This window comes from Zonotrichia albicollis, chromosome Z (genome assembly GCF_047830755.1).
Source record: "Zonotrichia albicollis isolate bZonAlb1 chromosome Z, bZonAlb1.hap1, whole genome shotgun sequence".
NCBI lineage: Eukaryota > Metazoa > Chordata > Aves > Passeriformes > Passerellidae > Zonotrichia > Zonotrichia albicollis.
Window position 1 is genome coordinate 19,985,401 of NC_133860.1, and position 23,488 is coordinate 20,008,888.

The 23,488-nt window shown below is 40.6% G+C and overlaps 2 protein-coding genes across 3 annotated transcripts in view; one reads left to right on the forward strand and one right to left on the reverse strand.

Moving 5' to 3' along the window:
• Positions 1-1,334: 1,334 nt before the first annotated feature.
• Positions 1,335-4,031, reverse strand: RPL37 (ribosomal protein L37). Its single transcript, XM_074532732.1, has 4 exons — positions 3,895-4,031; positions 3,080-3,215; positions 2,694-2,778; positions 1,335-1,446 (listed from the first exon to the last, which is right to left on the reverse strand). The coding sequence occupies exons 1-4, from the start codon at positions 3,895-3,897 to the stop codon at positions 1,377-1,379; spliced, it is 294 nt and encodes a 97-aa protein (XP_074388833.1). The 5' UTR covers positions 3,898-4,031; the 3' UTR covers positions 1,335-1,376.
• Positions 4,032-18,755: 14,724 nt separating this feature from the next.
• The window catches only part of C7 (complement C7), a 30,417-nt gene continuing 25,684 nt past the window's right edge, over positions 18,756-23,488 (forward strand). The window contains exons 1-6 of one of the 2 annotated variants that reach the window (XM_026794634.2): positions 18,756-18,892; positions 19,502-19,557; positions 20,265-20,337; positions 21,260-21,401; positions 22,191-22,332; positions 23,066-23,204. In XM_026794634.2, coding sequence (XP_026650435.1) covers positions 18,878-18,892; positions 19,502-19,557; positions 20,265-20,337; positions 21,260-21,401; positions 22,191-22,332; positions 23,066-23,204 — 567 coding nt within the window. In that variant the 5' untranslated portion in view covers positions 18,756-18,877. Of the gene's footprint in view, positions 18,893-19,046; positions 19,198-19,501; positions 19,558-20,264; positions 20,338-21,259; positions 21,402-22,190; positions 22,333-23,065; positions 23,205-23,488 lie in introns of those variants that run through there. The other variant, XM_005488826.4, reaches the window with a different exon arrangement.

The window sequence follows — 23,488 nt, forward strand, 5'->3', positions numbered from 1 at the left end:
AATCCTGTGGCCTGCTTTTATAATGGTCTTGAGTTTATTCTCAGAGAATGAGGACAATTATGATTACTTCCTCCCTACATGTATTTCCCTAACATCACCAAAAACATTTCAGGGGCACTCCTTAGCCCTGGGAACACATGGCCAGTACTGTGCACTGTGTATTTTAAGAGTATCACTACCACTTAACATTCCAACTTTCTCAAATGGACCAGTTGAATCTAGAGCAAGTAGAGTCTATTTGTTACATGCTACAGAACAGCAGCAAATTATTTCTGGTTTAGAAACAGCCAAAGTTGATAAGCTGGATTATTCAAAAATTCTAACTCCATTTTAAAACATAGGAAAATGCAGTCAGGCACTCCAACTTCACCTGGCTGAAACTTTCTGTGATTTTGAAGGTGATATAGTAACTGCTGATCATACAGAGACAAAGCAATACTCTGCTTCGTGAAGTTCATGACAAAACTAAGAGCAGTGAGAACAGCCTCAGAAGCTTAAAGCATCTCAAGCTTTTTAGTTTCTAGTATTGTCTCTGTGAGGCAATCTGAAAGTCCTCTAAACCCTGACAGTAACTACTGCAATTCCCCAAACTGGCATAGCAGCACCTTATAATCTCTTTCTCAGTGCAAGTTTGAATGCCAGTAACACACAATGCAGGGTACAAATTAATTTATCTATAATCTTTATGTAAGTCAAAGCGACTCACTGTCTGGTATTACTATTTACAAAACACTATTAACTCAGATCTGTGTATCAAGCTTTCCATACCAACCCCATCAGGCCATTCAGGCAATTTTGTCCTACTCACAGCAGATCGCCAAACCCCTGTATCTGCAGTACACAAGCTCCACACTTGTGAGTTTCTTTTTGCCCAAGCAGTAGCGATGCACACAGTAAGTAATACCTCTGTAGGCTTTCAAGTACCACAGAGCAGTGAGAAAAGAACAGCACTGAAAATCCCTCTCTAACGCCTCCCAGCACAGCACATAACTATAGTTACACAGTAACTACTATTATAGTTACTATCTTCAAAACAAAATTCGGGCTCTCTGTGCTACAGCATACTGAGATCAGAAGAACACAGGGCAAATCCACAGTACCAATATTCCACCTCTCTACCTGCAGACCTCCTTTGAGTAATACATACAAGCTTTTTTTTCAGTTCAGTGCAGAGATTATGGTCGTTTTCAAGACAAAGATACTACCTAATGAAGACTCAATTAAAGGATTGTTTTAAATGAATCAGTTCAGAATTTGTGTTAAAAGTAATTATGTATTTTCATGAATACTACATTGCAGTGAGTATGTAAAAGTATGTAAAAAAAGGTGACAGATTTTCTGGTTAAGACCATTTATTTTAACAAATAGATGAGTCTTTAAGATGAACTGGAGGCTGCAACAGCTGCTCTCTTGGGCTTCGGTGTGGTTCCCTCACGGAATCCATTCCTGCAAATAGAAATATGGTTACTACTTTTTAAAAAGTTGATTCCTGCTCCAGATTATTTTCTGACACTCATGTTTTACATGAAGCTCACTAGCTTTTTTCAATTTATCTCAGTAATGCACTGAAATCACAACAGAGTTCACCCGTTCAGACCTTTTTTAAAAAAAACACATTATTAAAAATTGTTTTGAATAAGCTGTATGGTTTTCATTCTTGTCTGCTGAAGTAAATCTGACCTCTTGAAACTGGAAGATTTCATTACCTCAGTGAACCCTGCAAATATAGCTCATCTACTGAAAGCACATCTTAGTACACACTCCTAATGTGGCTAAAGAGGTCCTGTTTCTGAAGTCTATTTCTTACAAAAATCCTCTATGACTCCAACCACACTCTTCAGCCCTGAGCTTGATTTTGGATGACATTTCTCACTGAGCAACACTCAGGTGGAAAGCAAGCAACAGCTGCAAACTGGAAGGTGTTTTATGGCTGCAACTGGAAAAGAATGAGCCAACCAAAACAAATTGATCCCTCAACCACACCCACAACTGAGACTTAAAAATCTCTTACCTTTTGCTAATAAAACCAATCTACATTTTGATGACATCACTCCTGAATTACATGATACCTTTAATATAGCATGCTTGTGCCGTGGACCAGAAGCTACAGAATTCCATGGGATTCATAGTAAATGGGAATCATATAACACCCCCAATACCTCCCAAGTACAACTCACCTTAACTCAACTTGCAACTCAAGATCTGATGTAATAACTAATTAATGCTGACTGAACTCTAAATAAAGAGGGACGAGACGTTATTCCTGTCCTGAACTTTTTTCTGAGTGAGCAAATGGGGACTGGAGTGCATTTTGAGACTTATCTCAATAAACCTTTTGGTGTAACCATCTATTTAAATGAATCACAAATGAACAAAATACCACACAAATAATTTTTAAAAGTGAGCTTCTTACTACAATAACATATACGTCCTATACTACCTTCATTCACTATAAACACTGGAACTTTTTGCACATCTTTTGTCTTACCAGAAAAGTTTTTTTCTCCTCAAGGGAGGATAAAATGCAGACAACTATACAATGCACATTATTTCATGACATATTTAAGAAGACTGTACTCCATTAAGTGGTACTAAAACAAAATTAAAATGTTAACTTCGAGTGGCGAATTTTGTCATTAAATAGTGTCTATGCAGGATTTCACAGCATGCTAGATGGCAATAAAGCGTTATACCTGAACCGACGGTAGACCTTTTTCAGGTGCCTCATGCGACCAGTACCAGTGGTGTTGCGTCTTTTGGCCTTTGCACTCCAGTTATCTAAAATACGTAAGTCACTGTTATTTAACTGTACCAAATAATTTTGGTTGCATCTTACATTTGTATGGTACAATTATTCAAGCTGACAAAAAAACCCCAAAAACTATAATTTAAATCATTTTCTATGGAGTAATACTGCAGATTAGCTGGCATATAGTTAAATCATCGTTAACTTCAACAAAGCTCCAAAATGCAAAATGAAACTGCAAAAAGTTTTCCTCCTTGACTGGAAAACAAGTCCAACTACTGAAGAAGAAACACGATTTTTTAAACTAGAGCCAGTTAAAAGTTTGTTACTTACACTTTCTCTTACGCTTAGCAGGGTAACCACATTTCCCACAGGTCGACTTTTGCAGATGGTATGCCTTGGACCCACATCGACGACACAGGGTATGTGTCTTATTTCGTCGCTTACCAAACGACGAGGTACCCTTCGTCTAAAAAGCATTTCAAGACATGGAAATATCACTAACACGTCCGAGTCACAAAACTAAAAGAACAAGCCTTAAAAAACCGAGCGCAAACCGAGTCATATAAACACGTCGGAGGAACATTCAGCTCTTAAGCCACAACTCAGTTTGAACTACGAGCAGCCTCCATTTTCAGGACCCGTTGCCGCCATTCCTTATGTGCCCCCGCCCCTGTGCTGATATAGAACGGAGCCACAGCGCGCTTACATGGGCTCCCCCCTCCCCACACCCATCACCCTAAAGCAGCAAGCTGCTCTCTCCCGACGAAAAGTGACTCTCTTCACATGTAGCAGCCGCACACTCACCCTTGGGGAGCGAAACCCCCCCTGCTACTTTACCGCCCGGCTGCTCGGCCACGGCGGCAGCAGGTACGAAGCCGGAGTCGCCGGAGCGTTCGCGGCCCCACACCGCACCACGGCCTCCCTGCCCTGCCCGGCAGCCGCGCCCGCCGCCAGCCCCCAGCCCCCAGCCCCCGGCCCCGGCCCCGGCCCCAGCCCCAGCCCCAGCCCCGCCGCCCAGCCCGGCCGCGGCACAGCGCGGGGCCTCTCCTCGCGGCCCGGCCTGCCCCCGCGGCGCCCCCGGCCCGGCGCGGCGGCGGATGACGGCGGATGGCGGCCGATGTCCCGAGAGCGAGCGCAGCACTCACCATCTTCGCCGGCCGCCAGCACCAAAGAGGCCGCGCTCCTCCCCGCTTCCGCCACGGCCCCGCGACCGCTTCCGGGGGCGGCCCCTTGGGCGGGCCCGGCCCGGGTGTGGTGTGCGGGGCGCCTGGCGAGCAGAGCCCGGGCCTGCTCTGCGGAGTGGCGGGCGAGCACGGACCGGGCCCGGTGTGAAGGGCGGCTGGCGAGCACGGACCGGGCCCGGTGTGAAGGGCGGCTGGCGAGCACGGACCGGGCCCGGTGTGAAGGGCGGCTGGCGAGCACGGACTCGGCCCGGTGTGAGGGGCGCCTGGCGGGCCGGGCCGGATCTGGTGTGAGGGGCGCCTGGCGGGCCCGGGCCGGGTCCCGTGTCGGAGGCGCTTGGCGGGCGCAGAGCCCGGCCGGGCACCGCCGGCACTGCGGGCACGGAGCGGGGCACCTCGGGGGTGCAGCTCTGTAGCAGCGGTCGCGGTGCCACGCGAGTGGCTCAGCTCCAAGTCCTGACCCTGCTCGCAGCCACAGTTGGAGTTACTTTTACAGAATCACAGACTCACCGATTTTGGAGATCTACAAAGCCATACAGTCCACTCGTCCGCCCAGCGCTATGCCTGTAACCCTAAGCCCGTAAACTACATCACCCAATGCCAAACACAGACGCCTATTGAACCCCTCCAGGGACAGCGATTCCACCACCTTCCTGGTAACCAATTTCTGGCAACCCGAGCAGTGACAAAATTTTTAACATGAATCTCCCATCTCTCAGTTTCACACCATTTTTTGTTCTCCTCTGTGTAAGCACAGAAGAGACCAGCCTTCACCTCACTACACCTTCCTTTCAGTAGTTGTAGAGAGCAATAAGGTCTAATGGGTGAGTTTTTATGAGTAAAATTCAGGCACAGGGTACTCCTGCCTGTAATACACGACTTTCAAAGTAAGCTGCCTTGAAGAACGGGCTGTCCTGCACTCTCTGTTTGTCCATGCCCTCCCCCAGACCCCTCCATGGAGCTACACAGTCTGCCTGAGATCAAGTGTTACAATGGACATCGTGGGCACAGAAGAGGGACATGGTCACCGTATCTAGGCCGAGTCCCAGAAATATTTGGACATTGGCATCAGGACAATGCTCTAGACACATTGTGTGAGGTAGTCTTGTGCAGGGCCAAGAATTGGTTGATAATTCCTGTGGGTCCCTTCCAAATCAACAGGTTCTGTTATTCTCTGAAAATCTGCTATTTAAATTCTCACATGCCTGCCTACTATGCTTCTTCAGTAGACTTACAGTCTATACACAATTTTATCTTGAGAGAGTTCATTTCAGGGGAAATTGGAGAAATTTATGTGTACCTTATTACCAGATCATTACCTTGTCATCCCAAACAGAGCCAGATATTGATGCTATAGCCAGTTTATTTGTCTTTGATGGTAGAATTATGTAACTTGTCTTACAGTACTTGATGAAAGAATATCTTTTTCTGGTAGGCTAGATTTCAATCCTTGTTTACTGACTAAAAATGCAGCTTTTCCCAATCACAGCTGGCTGGGCCCATCATAAGCCAACAAACTGTGAGCCACCCTCCCACTATGAATGAGTTGAACCCCTGTGACATGGAGCTCATTGATCAGAAAAAGGGGTAGTCCCACAGCACAGTCCCCCAATTAGTAAAGCTGTGTCTGACCTGCTGCATTTTCACTCCTGGACAAATCATGTTCTTATGGTTGTCTAAATAGTGATTTGTCCTCATTTCTTTTGGAGTCCAGCCCCTTGTTGAATTCTTTTGGTGCTAATTTATGTAGTGGGAGGCCTTTGACCTCTGGTAAGGTTGGGGGATGGGGGAAAAAGCCATTTTGACTTCAGCAGCATGGCTTCCAGACCCAAAAACGTGTGGCTCAGGCTATTCACTCAGTTCTCTCATTTTTGGGTGGCAATTTCTCTTTCTGAAATAACAGAAGTCCTTGCCTGTATTAATTTTACCTCACATGAAATCCAGACATTTACTCTATCCATGGTCCTGCAGTAGTTAAAAAGGAGAGATGGGTTCCAAATGGTAAATCATCCCATATTAAATTAGGTGTCTGAAGGAGGGTGAAGAAATGATCCTTGGGAGGAACCCTTCTTCCATGAATTCTAAGAGAGAACTAGGCAGGCCCATTAGGCTGGGCACATAGGTAGCTGAATTTAGGTAAAATTAACTTTACTCTGACTTGACTCAATTAAGATATTTTATAGCAATTCCATCCTCCTTACCAGAAATCAGAATAGAAATCACTGTGTTCTGTGGATGAAATACCATTCAGGAAAAAAAAAAAAAAAAAACAAAACAAACCACTTAAATAGTATGAATACATTGTACAGGCTTAACTGAAGACATATTTCTCCCAGCATCCTTGCTGTGTGCCTTTTATCTAGTGCGTCCTTTGCTCTTTCTTTCTCACTAAATCCCAGAAATCTGGAAGATGGCATGGACATTGGACAGGTGCCATGGCAACAGCCTCTAAAGGAAGTCTGTTGGTTTGGCTGCTTGCAAGAATGTGCAGGAATTATTCCTGTCCTTTGTGGGATAAAAATAATCTTATTCACTTACATGTCTTCAAACCTATTCAGAAAGAAAGACTGTTGGTATTGTCATGCATTTCTCTTTAGTATTCAGGAATACTTTTAGGGTAGGGAATGGGCAGAGCTGTGGCTGACCCAGTACTGCTCCAGAAGGTCTTAAGGTCTTCTTAGCCTGTGTGAAGTTCACAGGGGAGCACAGAGTTCGTTGCTTATTGCTCAGAACCCACAGGCTCATGCACTGGCAGCTGCTGAATGGCACCAGTCTAAATTCAGCACTGACTAATTCGTGCTGTTTCTTTGTTGCATAGGAAGTAATCAAAAATTTAGAAGGTGACATGTCTGGATTTCAGAACTGTCTTTTTGATGTAGGAAACGGGAGTCTGTCGCTGCAGCTGATAACCCGTCACAGCTTCCGTACAGCAATTTTGGTCCAGACAGGTCTGTTGATGGAAAAAATCCTTTATTGTGCCAGCAAACAGTGATCCTATTAATCTTCTAGGCTAGGGTTTATTAAATACCATATTCTGCACCATGTTCCACAGCCTGGCTGATCTGGTTGGAGTTAAAACACTAAAGTAAAAAATAGATATGCTTTTAGAAATAAGCCTTAGAGTTAAGTCTAGTTCAAGGACAGGGAGACCAGAACCAGGGCTGGCTAGGTATTATAGAGGAAGGGGTGTGTGAGCCACAAGTTGTCGGATCTCAAGATCTCAGTCCTGAGATGCTGAGCCACCGAGACCACCTTGGGGGGTTCGGGAGTCCTGGAATGTTGCCAGAAGTGTCTGGTGGCTGGACTTTGGTCCTACACAGGAGACGACAAGGATGAGGGCTTCACCAGGGTGAATGGCAAAGAGATTAGTTAATTAGAGGGTGAGACACAGGGTTTAGGATTTATGTACAGGGGGGTTTAGAGGAGTAAGATGGAGGAATTGGGGTGTGTCCTGTCCTTCTTCTTCTTCCTCTTCTCCTCCATCTTCTTTGGCCACGGTGGCACTCTTGGATTGGTTATTACTGAGAGTGCACCCAGTTATAAGAATAAATGGTATTGGGGAAAAATGATAAATATTGTACACGTAACAATGGGTATAAAGATACGTGGCTGCCCGGGAGGGCAGACAGTGTGCTCATGGCTGACTGCTGAGCAGATCTCTGTTCGGCTGAAAGAACATCTTTTAGATAAACAATTAATAAACATAAAAACCGAAAGAAGAACTGAAGCCTCTTCTCGTTCTTCGATACGCGGGCTGCCCCAAGGCCACCTCGGGCCTTCACAGGCCCCTCAAACAGCCGAGATAAACCGGACAACAAGTAACCTCAGTGGCATTTGTTTTGCTCAGGTTTGATATCATGGTACTACATCACACCATCAGTGGGGTGCAGTACAGCCACACCCTGTGATGTGACACAAAACAGAGGAGTTGAACTGGTTTTACTGAACTTGAACTGCTGAAAGGACTAGTGTGTAACAAATGAGCAGCTTATATCCAAGCAAGTTCTGTCTAATGTCTTCATGTGGTATCACTCGTTTGTGCACGTGTAGCACCCTTTGCTCAAGCAGGGACAAGTTAAAGAGATGGGAATAGTGACAATGCAACCTTCAAATATAGATGTTTGAAGCTAGTCAGCCCTAAATATTATCTTCAATTATCATCTATGGTGCAGTCAAACTGAAGTCTTTTTCTTAGTGTGGTCTCATAGATCAAAGCCATGTCTTTTGGTATCCTCCTGAATATCAAACACTTTAATATATGTAACAGCATCTCAGGAATGCCACAAGAAAACTGAGGAATTCAAGGAAAACATTTTCATGAGGGTTGGTTTGGTTGCCTTTGTGTCTGGTTATCATTCTAATTTGCAGAGGTAAATGTCTTGGTTGGAATTTATGGAGAAGACACGAATTATTTGTTTCCTAGCAGGCAGAAGCAGCTAGGATATCCAGATTCTTCAGTTTGAAAACTTTTGTATGTGAGTTTGAACCAGAAACATTGGTCACCACAAGATGACAGTAGAGTTCAAGTTAAACCTTTCTACTAAAAAACTCTCAAACAGTAACAGTATATTAGGTTAATAAATTGAAATATTAATGAATATTATCTGTACAATTCTTACATCTTTATGACAATAACAAAAAAATTTAGCAAACAGTGCTTATGAATAAGTCTGTTGTATCCTGCTAAGAAACTAATAAGCATAATAGAAAAGTCTTTATTTTTTTTTAGGATGAAAAGGAATACAAGAAAATTAAACAGCTGACATTAACTTCTGAAATTGCTTGTTAAAATACTGGAAGTGATAAAAAATTTTAACAACTCATTATTTTTTACTTACAATTCTATGGTTGTACCTAAAGGGTACTTACAAGTAGGATGAAGGGAGACTTTTTACAAGGGCATGTAGTGGTAGGACAAGGAGGGATAGCCTTAAGCTGAAGAAAGGCAGGTTAAGATTAGGTATTAGTAAGATATTATTTACTGTCAGAGCAGAGATACGCTGGGACAGGTACCTTGCCCAGAGAAGCTGTGTGTGCCCCATCCATGCAAGTGTTCAATACTATGGGGCTGATCTAGTGGAACGTGTCCATGCCCGTAGCAGGTGGGTGGAACTAGATGATCTTTAAGGTCCCTTCCAACCCAAACCATTCTGTTATTCTATTGCCACTCCTCAGCCTCAGAGAGAGAGAGACTAGGAAATAGCCTTCAGACCACCTTGGGAGTAGCACTAATACTTGTAGATCGTGGCAAAAGCCATTTGTGATGGCAACTACCATCACAAACACAGCAGGAGGAGCTCCCTGCTCATTTCCTCAGCTGCCTTTAACCTTTATCTTAGAGTCGTTGCAGGGGGAGATCCTGGTTTCTTCCCCACTAGAAACCACACTAGAATCTTTCCTGTTCCATCTGTCTAGGGGAACAGGGAGAGCATATCTCTTCTCAGCAGAGGTAGGAACAAGCCTGGGACATGCTTGCTACACAGTGCAACAGAATTCAGAAAATCCAGAATTTTAAAATGACCCTATTTTTTGTTTGTTTGTTTGGTTGTTTTGGTTCTGTTTTTGTTTAGTTTTGAATTTTTTTGCTTTCTGTTTAATCTTATGCTTAGATACACTACAAGGTTGTGGGGCTTTGTTGCACCAAATTCTCAGAGGGAGTTTCCCTGTTTATAGAGGTGGTTGGATGGCAGTTCAGGCTGAGCACCAAACAGGGTGCATGGGAGAAAGCCAGAAGTTCCTTTTCAAGGTGACAGCCATTTATTTATCAGTTCTATAGCAACAAAATGTTCTTGTTGGTACTATTTTGATTAAAAACAACCTTTCTTGATCTTGCTTTGCTTGACACTGTTGTCTTAAAACTTTGTTGCATTATTCATGCAAAAATGTATGCACACACAAGACTGGAGCAAAATTTTCATTGAGGAGGTACAAAAAGCATTTGAGCAACCACCATCTGGTATTGTAGTCTGAATCACATTCCAGGTGGAAATGCCTAGCTTCGAACCACATGCCTTTTGCATTGCAGCACAAAATATTTCAGTGAGTTGTGAGGAAAATGTTTGTTCCAGTACAGACTGCAAAGTACGGGACTTAATTTTCCTTCAGATGGTTCTGGAATTTTTGAGAAAAGGCTGGTCAAATGGTTGTCTGAAATGGCATCAATTTGGTGGATCTTTTCGTGGGAAGGCAAATAAGCTGGATGACCTTCTGAGGTTTCTTCCAGCTGTACTTCTGTCATGCTGTGATTTCATAAAAGGCCTCTAACTATAGAGACATAACTGTATCTCTAACCTCTAAGGCTGTAATTTTCTCAGAAAAATGCATTTGACCAATTTTATACTTGGGAAAAAAAGGTCAGATCTTCATTAATTCTACTTTCAAACTGTGTCTACTTTTCTCGTAGTGGTAGTTTTTTTCTTGTGGTGGCTGACCAAATAAGTGCTATGTCCCCTTTCTTACATGTCCAGTGACAGACCTTCATTTTAAACATCCATCCTTTTCCTGTGTTATATAAGTCTCTGAATTGCATTTTTGGAGTTATTCTATTAAACCCAAAAGACTTATTTATTGAAAATGAATACTAATTATATAACTGAAAAGCAAATGTTACCTAGTCATGATCCTGAGATTAGCTCAGTAGCTCAGAGCATTGTGCTAATAACACCAAAGTTGTGGTTTTGATCCCTGTATGGGATAAGAGCTGGGCTTAATCATCGTTGTGGGTCCTTTCCAACTCAGAATAATCTGTGGTACTTGTGTGTGTCTTTCTGTGCAGACACATACACAGATGGTACACACTTAGCTGTTCTAAAAATGTTTTCTTTCCTTTCTTTTCCTACTAAAAAATATCAAAACTTGTCTCACTTATAGCTAGACACAGCCTATACCTAAGCCCAGGCATTATGGTTGAAATTTGCTAACTTGGAAGCCGAATGTCTAAACATAACTTACAATGTCAATTCTTTTATATTTCCAAATGTTCTGTATGAATGACACATGGGCATAATCTTTGGGAAAATACAGTCTCAACTGGTTGGGAAAAAAACTTCTCTTTCCTGCAGAAGTGTTGGGAGTAAAAGTCTTCAGCTATTTTACTCTCCCAATTTTCTCACTTTTTACATGGATTTAAATGCTTGGCTCGGTATGTATTTGGTATTACATTCCCTTCTTGTGTTTCTCAGCTATGCTCTAAGTGCATATGTGAATGACTATCTTTCATAATAGTCTTGATTTTACTAAACGTGAATGAATTTACTTCTCATCACCCATTCCTTAGAACATGACTTGATATTATCTTCCTGGAAATGCTGGAGAAATACAGAGACATGCCTTTTTACAATGCTTTCTGTCTCCCAAGGTAAATAGATAATTTAGTTTTACAGGACTCATCCCGGTTTGGCACGTATTAGTGTTAAAGGAACTGCTACAGCAACCACATGGTAAATTTTCAAGTTTTCCATGTATATTGCAGTTAGAAGTGTCCACCTATGTGAGTAAATGCAAAGCTGTCCACAAAATATAAGGTATCTGATTGTCTTTTGGAAAAAATTCATTTCTCACAAATATTTATTGTTTATAAGTTTCAAGTTTTACTTTAGATCTAATACTCGAGAATAAGCTCACTTTAAAGTATAAAAATCTGTCACTTTTTTAACACTCTTTACCTTGTATGAATTTGTGGGGGTTGCTTTTCATTTCTGGATGTGAGACACAAGCTGTAAAAAAAAAAAAGGCTTTGCAGTGGAACAGACAAATTTGAGTTTTATGTTTACTGAAGATAAAGGCTTATTCCTAAGTTCACTTTCCTTTTTCAAAATCACTGTTGCATTTTATTATTTTCACTGGCTGAGAACCTTCCCTAAGTACAAATGAATTGCTAACAAAGGTCAGCTCAACTTTGCAGTTACAAATACTATCTTCTGTTTATTCTGGAATATTTTCCCTGGATCAGGCATTTTCAGCTTTGCATTTACTGGAACTGAGGCATACTGGCTCCACCAGGGAATTCCCCTAATGCCCATGTACAATTTCCCTCTTACACTAATTCACTTTACCAAAAATAGAAGACAAAATAGTGCCTAACCTTATTAATGTGTGTAAAGAGGACACAGAAAAGAAATGGAGCTTTTTGAACTTTTTCCTTTTTGATCACAAAATAGAACTTTCAATCCTGTGGCCACAAGACCTAGATTAGACTAACAAACACATATACAGTCTTCCAGATGACGCAGGGCAAACTCAACTTCTCTGGCAGATGGTGGAGAATACACCAATATGTACAGTTTCAGATTTGGGTTATCCATTTAGTTAGTCCTTGTTAACTAATTGCACAGTTTTGAGCAGAGCTTGAATATACATTAGGAAGATATGTAGCCAAAAAAGTGTCTGCCCAAATAGGAAAAAATGTCTGAATGTTGCACTGTGTAAAGGTCACAAAACTGTGACAAGTCTAAGCCTACTTATTATATTTTAACAGCAGAATAAATATGGTAGTTCTCCCAGTAACAATATCAGTAATTTACTTTTTCTGCTCCATGTCTCGACCATTTTACAAGTTTGTAATTGACCTCAGTGCAAAACTGACCACCAACCTTTCTCAGGGTACCTTTCTCATGGACGACGCATGCTTTTACATGGAAGTGTTTCCCTGTCCCAGCTTAAAGCCCAGCTGGCAACTAAGCCCCATGCAGCTGCTTTCTCACCCTACAGCAGTGGGACTGAAGAGAGAATTTGAAGGGTGGAAGCCTGCAGTCTCATGGGCTGAGATAAAGAGGGTTTAACTGGGGAAATGCTGTGCAAACAAGCAAAGCTAAATAAGGAATACTTTCATAGCTACTCATGATCAGGCCGGTGTTCAGCCATCTCCAGGAGAGAAGAGCCCCCTCACACATAATGGCTATGTCTTGTGAAGACAAACATCATCACTCCAAATGTTCCCCAGTACCACCTCCTTCTCCCCTCTTTATGTACTGAGCATGATGTCATATGGTCTGGAATATTCCTTGGCTCAGCTGTTCCAGCTGTGCCTCTTCCCAGCCTCCCACAAGCCCCAGCGACCTTGCCAGCATGTCAGTAGGAAAAGCAGAAAGGGCCTTGGCTGTATGCACTCCCTGCTCAGCACTAATACAAACATCTTTGTATTGTCAACCCTGTGTTCAGCACAAATCCAAAACAGCCCTGTACTAGCCACTGAGAAAAGATTAACTCTACCCCAGCAAAAAACAGAGCACCTGCTTTCACTACTGTCTCAGAAGACCAAGTATCTATTCAGCAATAAATGAGCAGAATTGTGTACCTCTCTGGCCATGAGGCCCTACAAAGGATGAATTAAGAGGCTTCCTTGTCTGTTGCTATCAGAAAACTTATAATTTACATTCTCTCATTGAAATTATTAATATTTATCTCTTTTTAAAAAATAATTTATAAAAATCTCAAAAGTTATTTGCTAGCTCTGAAAAGTTTGGAGATTGCTGTTTGCTGAATACTTTTTTATAGCTATTAGAAGTTCTACAGAGCCCCCACCTATATTAAAAACACCATATTTTTTATTACTTTCATGATGGTCTTTCAGCCAAATAAGCACAAAATGGGATGTCTTCTCAGGCTAAGTAGGGACAAGTCTAATCCCCAGAAATGAAGTTTCTTTGAGGGATGTTTACTGACATGGTCTCCACTCTCAGATAAAGCATTTTCTATTTTATATAACTCCAACTAATCAAAACTGTTACATAAAAAATTACTTTTAAAAAAATTTTTAAAAAATTACGAATGGCTGGATGGGAAGAAGTTTTCTGAGAATTTCATATCTGGAAATAAAAAAGTACATCGGTAATATGGTCACAGTGACCCTGTGCTTCAGTCTTGCTCCTTTTAACTGAACTGCCAGTACAGAGAGAAACCAGAATAATTCACTACGCTTATAAGCTTGTTCTCAAAAAAATAGCAAATGTTGAGCACATCTAAACTTCGCTGGGCTCAGGTGAATCTCTGCAACAGCATTATCCCTTTCTTATTACTGGTACATGTTTTCAATTATCACAGTCTGATGGTGGTTGTATGCACAGCCAGTCCAGAATGAGGGAGAGCTGGAGTCAAGGCTGTGTCGCTTCTGTTTCTACACAAAGCGCTGCATCTCTGTTGCCTCTATGAAAGTCTGCAAAACCTTACTTTATCTGTTGAACTTTGTTTCCAGGTGGAAGATATCCACCAAAGCTTATTCCAGGAAGTTTCACAGTAGCATTTAGGGTTAATTAGTGACTTCTCAAGTAAGGTGAGAAAATGAAAATGAATTTCAGCTGGTCCTAAAAATGCTGTAGTTCAAAAACATATCCTAATAAGATCTGTTTCTTTGAAGTCCTGCCTTCCTTTTGTTCCCCAACTCTCCTTTATAGGAAAGGAGACTTTGTTCTGCTTATTGGAAAACATTATAAAGGTTTTAATTTCAAGATACTTGGAAATTTTCAGAGGGAGACTAATGGACTTTGATGAAAGATTTTGTTCAAGGTTTGGTGCTTGAGGGATTTTAGCTTTTCAGCTAGTTACAATAATAAGTCTAGAATATATTCACTGATTCAGAAAGAACTAGAAATATAAAAGCATGGGCAAGGTTGCTAATGGTTGATATTTGACATTCTATTCACTCTACAGAGAAACCAGAAAGAGATGATATTTTAAAAAGCACAAAGACCTCAGGCCAGAAGAGATCTGGGTTATCAGTGTGAGATACTGCTCTCTCAGGCAGTCATATAGAGCACCTTATGAATTTATTAAACTGTAGGAATTAAACTTAGGGTAAACAATGTAGAAAAATACAAGAAAAAAACAGTCAAAATTGAAATCATTGGATTCTTTTGAAAAATTTGCTTTGTTTGGGCCTGAGGAGCAATTGCTTAGAACAGTGTCTGCAGTCCTCCCTGTAGTTTAACCTCTAATGCATACTTTTATATGCTGTGTGTGGTTCTGTGTCACTATTAGCACAGATGGAATAATACCTTCGCTCTAGTCTGTTTCATTTTACTCGTTCTGTGTTAGCATATTTTAAGTACTAAAATCATGATATCAGCCCTCTGGTTCAATAAATTCACCTGTTTTATGTAGGTGTGGTGTTGCTGGACACACAAGAGCATGCAGCTCTGCTGCAGACACAGCACTGCTGCTTCTGCACACAGCTGGCAGGTGAGTTCTCAGAAGAGCTTGTGCAGAAGCCCTTGACCCCTGTGAGCTCTGTGGACAAGATTTTCAGGCTGAGAAGAACTCAGAGCGCATCCAGTCTTTCTCCCAACCCTTGGTGATGAAGACCATTGAAAAATCCCTCTCATGTTTATTAGCTATACTTTGTTTGCTGTCGTCTCCCCAGACAGATGATCTGAATCTGAAGTTTTTGTCAGCCTGAAGGTAGAATGTCTCAGGAGGGAGTATCAGTAACAGTAGCAATGAAAGATAAATGTTCACCTTCAATGAACAGCTAAATCAGGCATGTCTAGGCAACTGGTTGCTAAGATAATATGGTGCATTTGAATGCCACAGTCCTGTCCAGGGGAGCCCTTTGAAGCAGTGAGCACTATCTGCTAGTCTAGGATGAAGAGAAACCAGAAGAGTCTGGGCAAGGGGGTGGTTCACTGGCTCTTGAGCAGATGCAGTGGCTAGCTGCATCTGCAAACAGAAAGTTCTCCCCTTGCCCTCCTTATTTTCCCACTTTCCACCTCTTTTGCCCCATCTCTCTTTTCTGTCACTGTGTATGTTTTACCCTCTTTGTGGCTCTGTTGCTCACCAGACCTTTCTGGGAGAAGACCTGACTCATAAAAACAGTCAAACCCACACAGACTTTCCCCCCCCCCGGATTTATTTTCTGCTCTTATGATAAATTAAACTGGCTCAGAGAGGACTGAAGTGTGCCAAAGCCAGCACCAGACATGCAGAAGAAGCAAGCACATGCTGGTGATTGGGAATAAAAGCAGGCAAAGATGTGGAAAAAACAGAACAGTAACTCAACTTTGGGCAGATTCAAGCTGCAGAATTTATTCACCATGCCTTTTGTTTTAAGATCAGAACACAACTTTAAAGAATAGTAATTATTTGTTTGCCCAGGCATGACCTTTGTGTATATACAGCCTGAAATGTCTGTGCTCTGGACAAATCTCATGTATTGCCAGTATACCACTAAAGCTCTCTGTGTTTTGAATCCTAATAACTTGGGCTCTTTTGTTCTAACCCAGCTCTTTCAAACCAGAACCCTGACAGCCCTTATTTGTTTGGTGTAGTTTCTGCGGCATACAAATTCCAGTATCTAAGGCAATATCCTTCTACAAGGTCCCCTGAGAGAGAATCATTTGCATTAAAGTTAGCACAGCAGTAATGCTATTTGACATATTTCATGGAGATACATCCTAAGGCATTGTCATTAATCCCTGAAACACGGCAAATACATTAAAAGCAAAATAGGCAATTAAAAAGCTTTAAAAAAAGTGAGATTGCCTTAGCATACAGAAACAAATACAAAAACTCTCCCAAGTCAATTTCACAATTCAAAACCATAATAACAGGATGTTCTTGCTCCACTCAGTTGTCATTGGAACCTTGGCATTTGCAGTAGTCACAGAGCACAGACTGTCTTTAAGGCTGTAATACATAATGAACTTGGACAATGAAGACACGAGACTATTTAAAGCTTGGTAAACTATTGAGTAACCTTGGCATCAATCCTATAAAAGGCCAGAAGTCTACAGGGAAATATCATTGATATAATTATATTCTGGCTGACCTTAGTGTGAAGTAGAATACAGACAATACCATTTCAGACTGTCTGTAGACCAGGCAGGATATCATTAACCCAGCAAATGAAGCATTGCATTAATCACTCCTGTGCTAGGACTATCATTTGATGCAAGACAAAAAGTGCCCTGGCTTATGGCTAACCCTTTGTGTATCTCAAACTACTCCACTTTTAATCCCCTAAAACATCATTTTTGATTCTAAAGAATTTATTAATTTTATTAATTCTAAAGGTTTATTTATGAATAACACAGTACAAAGGTTTAGCAAGAGTAAAAGTTGCTGATGAGACAGTAAAATGGTTACTAGATTGTTGCCATTTTCACAAACAGTAAGGGAAAAATCAGATTCCACTTCTCTGTAAGTTGCACTCTGACCTTTGCTACTCTGCCATCAGGGGAAGTCATTAGGGAGCTCCCCAGTTAAGCCTCTTATTATAATTGATGTTATTGTAGAATCACATGTCAGTCAACCTGAGACTGTACTAGGTGTTGCACAGTCACAAAATTCAAGTGTAAGTAGATGTTTACGCTACTGCATATTGCCTTAAGTGTCAATAACACACACAAAAATGTAGGAAACTATATAACTGGTTCAGAGCTTAAATGCTAAGTAGAAAAAAGCTGCTGTAAGTACCCTATGAAATGAAATAAGAATCAGCCATTCCCAGTCCCACTGCTCTAGAGACACTAAACACCCATCCACTGCAAAGAAGTGAAATGCCATTTTTGCAGTCCTAGGAAGAGCAAAAATCCAGCTCTGCCCTCGCTCTGGTTTGCACCATATTGCTTCAGTTTCTTTGCCTTTGTTACTCTGAAGACAGGGTCAGGAAAAATCAGGGTCCTGTTCCCAAAGAAAAGAAGATAAAATCCTTAGGTTGAAGTACCTGAAGATACAGCATCTGCCAGAGTAACATTTTTGTCTTGCTGAAATACTTTTTGTAGGAAGACAGTCTATCAATATAAACTCATTTGAATATGATAGCAGTATAGTAATGATTTGACTACCTATTAATTGAGACCAGATCCCTGCCAACACACACACTTTCTTTGCTAGCTCTACATGTCCTTTTTTATATTTACTTGCATGTTTTATTTGGGAACCAAATTACAGTATATCTTGGTCTTGAGGGTCATTATAGCTAATGATATACTTACAAATAGTTAAATTGCTATCTAAGCCATTAAAACAGCTGACTGAAATATTAAGACATATGTCTGGATGGATAAAATATTTTTTGCATTTCCTGTATTCTGGGCCAGCTATTAAAGGTCTTAATTCAGTTTTAATAATTTCATTCATAGGCAAATGATCACAGTCAGTGTTGCACAAATTGGTCATAAACTAAATGAGAGCATGAGGATTTTGATGAAAAGCAATAAAATATGTACAGAAGTGTCAAAAGCCTGTGAATTACATTATCAAAGAGATTCATAGTTGCTAAACCTAAAAAGTCCTAAAGACAGGTTCTGGCTCATCAAAATTGGCTCTGAAACATGGACATAGTGTGATCCAAGATCTAGGCATCTTCTTAAGAAAAGCAGAGCATGCCAACAGAGTGCAGGGCTTAGAGCTCACCATATTGTGATGCTATGACACGAAGCATTTAGTTTTCTGAGGACTGTGTAGACAGTTCAAAATTGGTGTAGTAGCTGAGATCTAGTATATAAGACATCCTCATATAGGGGTGCTACTCTTCTGTGAGGGCTTTATCTGGGGTCCACTAGGATAAATTAAGGCAAATTTCCCCAGCATTTTCTTTGGCCTTTTCATGCCATAACTGCAGTGGATCAGCTCTGAAAAGAGGGAAAAAAAATCAAAACTAAAAATAAGAGGACATGGCAGGATAGGAAAGGGAAAATTAAAGTGTTCTTATTTCTTTATGTGTCTCATATCTCCACAAAAAGCATGCAGAACCAGGCTAGAATTGACCAAAACTTGCATTCAGATCCATAAGCTGATTTTCACTGTGAAATTTGATACACAAAAATCAGCATGACTTTGGAAGTGGAGAATGAATATTTGTGCTTAAAATAAAACCTTAGCAACATCAACTTCATCCTAGAGCAGTTCTTCCTGCCGCAGCCATGAATTCAGCTGTGATGTAGTGCATGCAGCCTGGGATCTCTCAAAGGTCTTGTTCAGAGGAAAGAAACTATGAGAAGATAAAGAAAAGATGATTCTTCTTTCAGTAAGTGCTCATAATTTTCTGCCAGCCCCTGTTAATATATCCAAGCCTTGATTTATATGTCTTAAAAATACTGAGCAACTCCCAAAGCAGGCTGTGTCCCTGGAGAGAACTAGATGGGTTAAGGTTAAAATTCCTTGGCAATATTCAACCCTTTTAGGGAAAGAAAAGCAGGGTAGCAAGACAGAATGAGGAGATGAACAGCAACAGACAGACTGACTGACTCCTTTGGTTTCCAAATTGAAAATGCTAGAAGTGCATTTTCCCTGGTAATTGCTGTATATCTGAGTATTTTATCTAACATGAAGGTAAGAAAATTGCTTACTTAATTTGTACTGATGAAGTGAATATGAAAAGTGCAATGAAATATTAATTTATATGGAGCTGAAAAAGTTAGCTGAAAAAGTAATTGGACAGCATTGCAAGAAAGAACAAAATTTAAAATCAAGCTTGCACAACAAAGCTGAAAAATCTGTGTGATATTTTCCTTTTATTTCTAAAGCTGACTAGTGTATAGATTGCAGAAACCTTGAACAACTGCATGACCTAAAAAAGGAAGGAAAAAGTAGAAAAGCAAAGCAAATTTGCTTTTACTTCCTTATTTTTTTTCAGGTGCTGAGGATTTTTCTGTTCCTGGAAGTTTCAGGCTTCTTTCCTATTCTTTCCAGGTGAATATTTGTTTAATAAAATACATGCTGAAAGTTAAGCATACATAATTGTGGTGTGTGAGGTGAGGCAGTGTTTCAAGGAGTCATCAGCTATATTTGCTGGGAGAAATTCACACTGTTTGGTGTCAGCTCTGGTGCTGCCACCAGTGACAACAACAGTGAGGCATTATGGTGTCCTTTAACTTCTACCCAGAGGAGTCAGCCATCCTTGGGGAGAAGGGTACACGGTGGTGGTGTGAGGGACAGCAACCCATGCCTGTGGAACACAGCACAGCTTACCCCAGGCCAGCCCCATCCCAGGGACAGGTTGCTCCCCCAAAACCTCCCATGGGAACTGGCAGTTTGTTTTGTTTCTGATCTTTAGGCTAGGTGAATGTGTCTAGTTTCTTCTTTCCAATAGCCAGAAAGGCCAGGCTGGGATTGATTTAATTCTTACACATGAAAAGCAAAGCCAAGGGGTTTTATACATAGCCCTAATTATTATTGAAGGTTTGCTTTGCCTTTTAGAAAAGTTTTGCACTCATGCTTATGGATGGAAATCCCTCATGATTTTCCTCTCTTTTCTTTTGTTTCTTGGTTTGTGTTTTGGTTTTTGGGTTTTTTTTCTTTTTTTTTGGGGGGGGTGTTGTTGTTTGGTTTTTCTTTTGTTGTGTTTTGTTTGGTTTTTGTTTGTTTGTTTTTTAATGCAAAAACCAATACCGGAACAGCCCTTCTCCCGTCCATTGCCGCTGGAATTCTTTTGGCCCTTGGTCCGAGTGCAATGGCTGTACTCAAAAACAGGTATAGATGGACAAATTTTTTCTGTATTCAGAACCTCATTAGCATATACTTTTCCCCCCAGTAATTAAGAAGCCACTCTAACATTAAACTCCCAGATCAGATTCTCAGACAAAATCCCCAGCACAACAAGAAGCTGAAGAGCAAAGAACTAAGATAAATCTTCCAGTCTGTCCCAATATGTTTTTTATCAAAGCTATGATGTTCATGTTGTAAAATAATTTGTGCTCTTTTTATTTTGGTGATAGTTTCAAAAAGCTCAGCTGAGCTGTCAGTAAACACAGATATTCCTCCACTGAGGGTTTGTACCAATTCCACTGATTTTTCATTAGTGGCATCATGCCAAGGGAAGAAAACTTGGTTGCAAAGTGTTACTACCTTCAATGAAAATAAGTTGATGATTTTTCTACTGCAACTCTATAGATGTACAAGACACTTGCCTTTGATTTTTCTTCTCATTTACTTTGATGTTGCACCAATTAAGGGAGGATTAGTCAAAATTAAAGATGTGCGATGAGACAATACTTACTTTTTTTAGAAACAAAAACTAGCCCACTGGATCTAAGATTTTATTATCTTGCTTAATGATGCTGTTTACCTTGAAAAACATCAAGAAATTCGTATCAGGCATGGTTATTCCTATTAAAAATTTTTTAAAAACCCACCTAAATTTCTTAGCAGCTTTCTCGTGACTTCAGTTACATATTAGATTTTTGATTAAACCATGCACCAGGCTAAAGATATTAGAGACAGAAGTGTTGTCTTTCTATTAACTTGAGAGTTTGCTGCCATATGGTGGTAATACCAGGTGTGTCTGTTCTCAGAAAAAATAGTGAATGTCTAGAGTAGTGGCAGTGTCTTCACAGTAGCAAACTATTCTGGCTTTTCATTTTTATTTCTAAGATATCCTTTGATTTGCATTCAGATTAGGAGACGGACAGTGGCAGTTTATGGGCAATATGGGGGAAACCCCTGCTCTGGGCATTCCTTTGAAACAAGACCATGCACCCCCACAAGAGGATGCCCAACAGAAGATGGCTGTGGTGATCGGTTCAGGTGTTTCTCAGGTACCACCCAAGATAATTTTTAATATTTTCTGCTTATGAAGTTAAGAAAATAACCTTGCTATCTTTCACGTTCAGTAAATGGGTAATGTATTTGCAGTGTTCTTGATCTACAGATGAATTTGACTTAGGTGAATGTTTCCTTTGTTTCCAGCCTCGACTATGCATGCTTTTACTTTAATCTGGAGTATTGCAGAGCATCGAAGATAATATGCTGTAGCCCTGGTACCCTCTCTAACTCATTCTGCCTTACTTGTTTGCCCCAGAGAACAGGTTTTTTTCATTATACAGAGGTAGTTAAGGAATGCAACCTTACATTGATGTGTTGCTGCTGTTCTAGGCTATTTCCAAATATGAAATTACCTGGATCATGAAAACTAATGCTCCATAAAATGTATCCTAGCATCTCCCATTACCTTCACAGAGGAGCTAGATATTTATCAGAGAGGACTATGATAAGCAGGTTTTGGTGCTACTAGAGAGACAATCACAGTTAATCACCAAAGGGATTTGGGTCAAAGGGTGAGAGCTTAGGAAGCAGATCTAGAAGTCAACTGTTTCACTGATATATCATCAGCCTTGAATAGCTATGGCTCTCTCGAGTGTGCTATGCACTATTTCTTTATGTCTACATTTAATGTTCATAAGCCCTCATGGGCACGGTCTATTCATCATGGGAGTGAATATGCTAATTAATGTAGTAGATTAGTTGGACTTCTGCTTTGATTTTAGGTGATCTATTTTTAAACTAACAAATACTTCTTTTTTCCATGCACGTTTGTCCTGATTTAGGTCAGTGCATTAGCAGATCCTTAGTGTGCAATGGTGATCAGGACTGTGAGGATGATGGTGCAGATGAAGATAGATGTGAAGAGAGGAAAACTGTATGTGATATTGACAAAACACCTCTGAATTCAGAACTTACAGGAGCAGGGTAATGTTCTGTGCCAGACTCAGTAGTACTGGTTCCAAATGCACTTACATTTTGATGTATTTGCAAGCTCTGGGTGTACAGATAGATTTTCTGGGCTTATGGTAAAATATCTTATATGCAAAAGTGTTCAGTACAACTGCTTCCACCATGCCAGCGGTTCAGTGCAGGATGTACAAGTCCTTTGACCTGAAGCATTGAATAAAGCTTTTAGTGTTTTGTTCCTGCCATTGAAAGACAGCTACTAAGATATTAAATCAAATTTCAACTAATAGCACAAGATCTTCAGCGTGGAAAAAATGAGCCAGCAAGCAATGTTTATTCTTTTTGTTCATTGCTGTCGAATTTAGCACTCTAGATTCAAATGGATTTCTAATCTGCAACCTGTCAAAACAATTGTTTTAAGTTTCTTTGGTGTTGATTTATTACTTGTTATGCTACACCTCAGGTATGATAACCCTCCCTCTCTCCAGCTCCCTTTTGGAATGGATGCCCTGTATTCCTGTGTTGCAGTAATTGTTCAAACAATAAAACTTAAAATCAGTTGAGTTAGATATAACCGTCTTAATCTATAGAGATAATAATGTGTTAATTTTTGCTGACAAATCAAGACCAACATTTCCCTTTCAATGCTGTAACATGCTATGCATACTGCAGTTCTGCAGATACAGCACTCAGTTATAATTGCTCTGTAATTTTTGTCTCTGTCTTAATGACGTATTTTTTCTTCTTATAGCTTTGATATTATTACTGGTGAGACTAAGGGAAGAGTCATTCATACAAAAAGCTTTGGAGGGCAATGCAGAAAGGTCTTCAGTGGTGATAGGAGAGAATACTACAGGCTGAGTGAAAGTGTTCTTGCTTATAATTTTCAGGTATGTTTCCATTAAGAATAACTTTGTTTTTACCTTCAGGATTAAAACTGGGAGAATGATGCAAATCTTGCAGGGGCCTTTGGCAGGTACACTTCCCTAAACACAGCTCACTAACACCTGTATCCTCTCTGCAGCTGCTTATTATTTTGAAATATAAATTGGTGTGTATCTTACTAAAATAAAAGGGAAAAAAAGAGATTAATTTCTTAGATGTGATTTCTAAATCTTTCACAGTTTGAATGCAAAGCTAATCTCCTTAGCATAAGCTGTGACCTGAATCACCC

Bases quoted from the DNA above. Each gene is read 5' to 3' on its own strand.
- RPL37 (XM_074532732.1), bottom strand. The intron at 2,779-3,079 runs GTAAGTAACAAA...TACGTATTTTAG, and splicing joins TGCTAAGCGTAAGAGAAAGT to ATAACTGGAGTGCAAAGGCC. The intron at 1,447-2,693 runs GTATAACGCTTT...TTCTATTTGCAG, and splicing joins AAGGTCTACCGTCGGTTCAG to GAATGGATTCCGTGAGGGAA.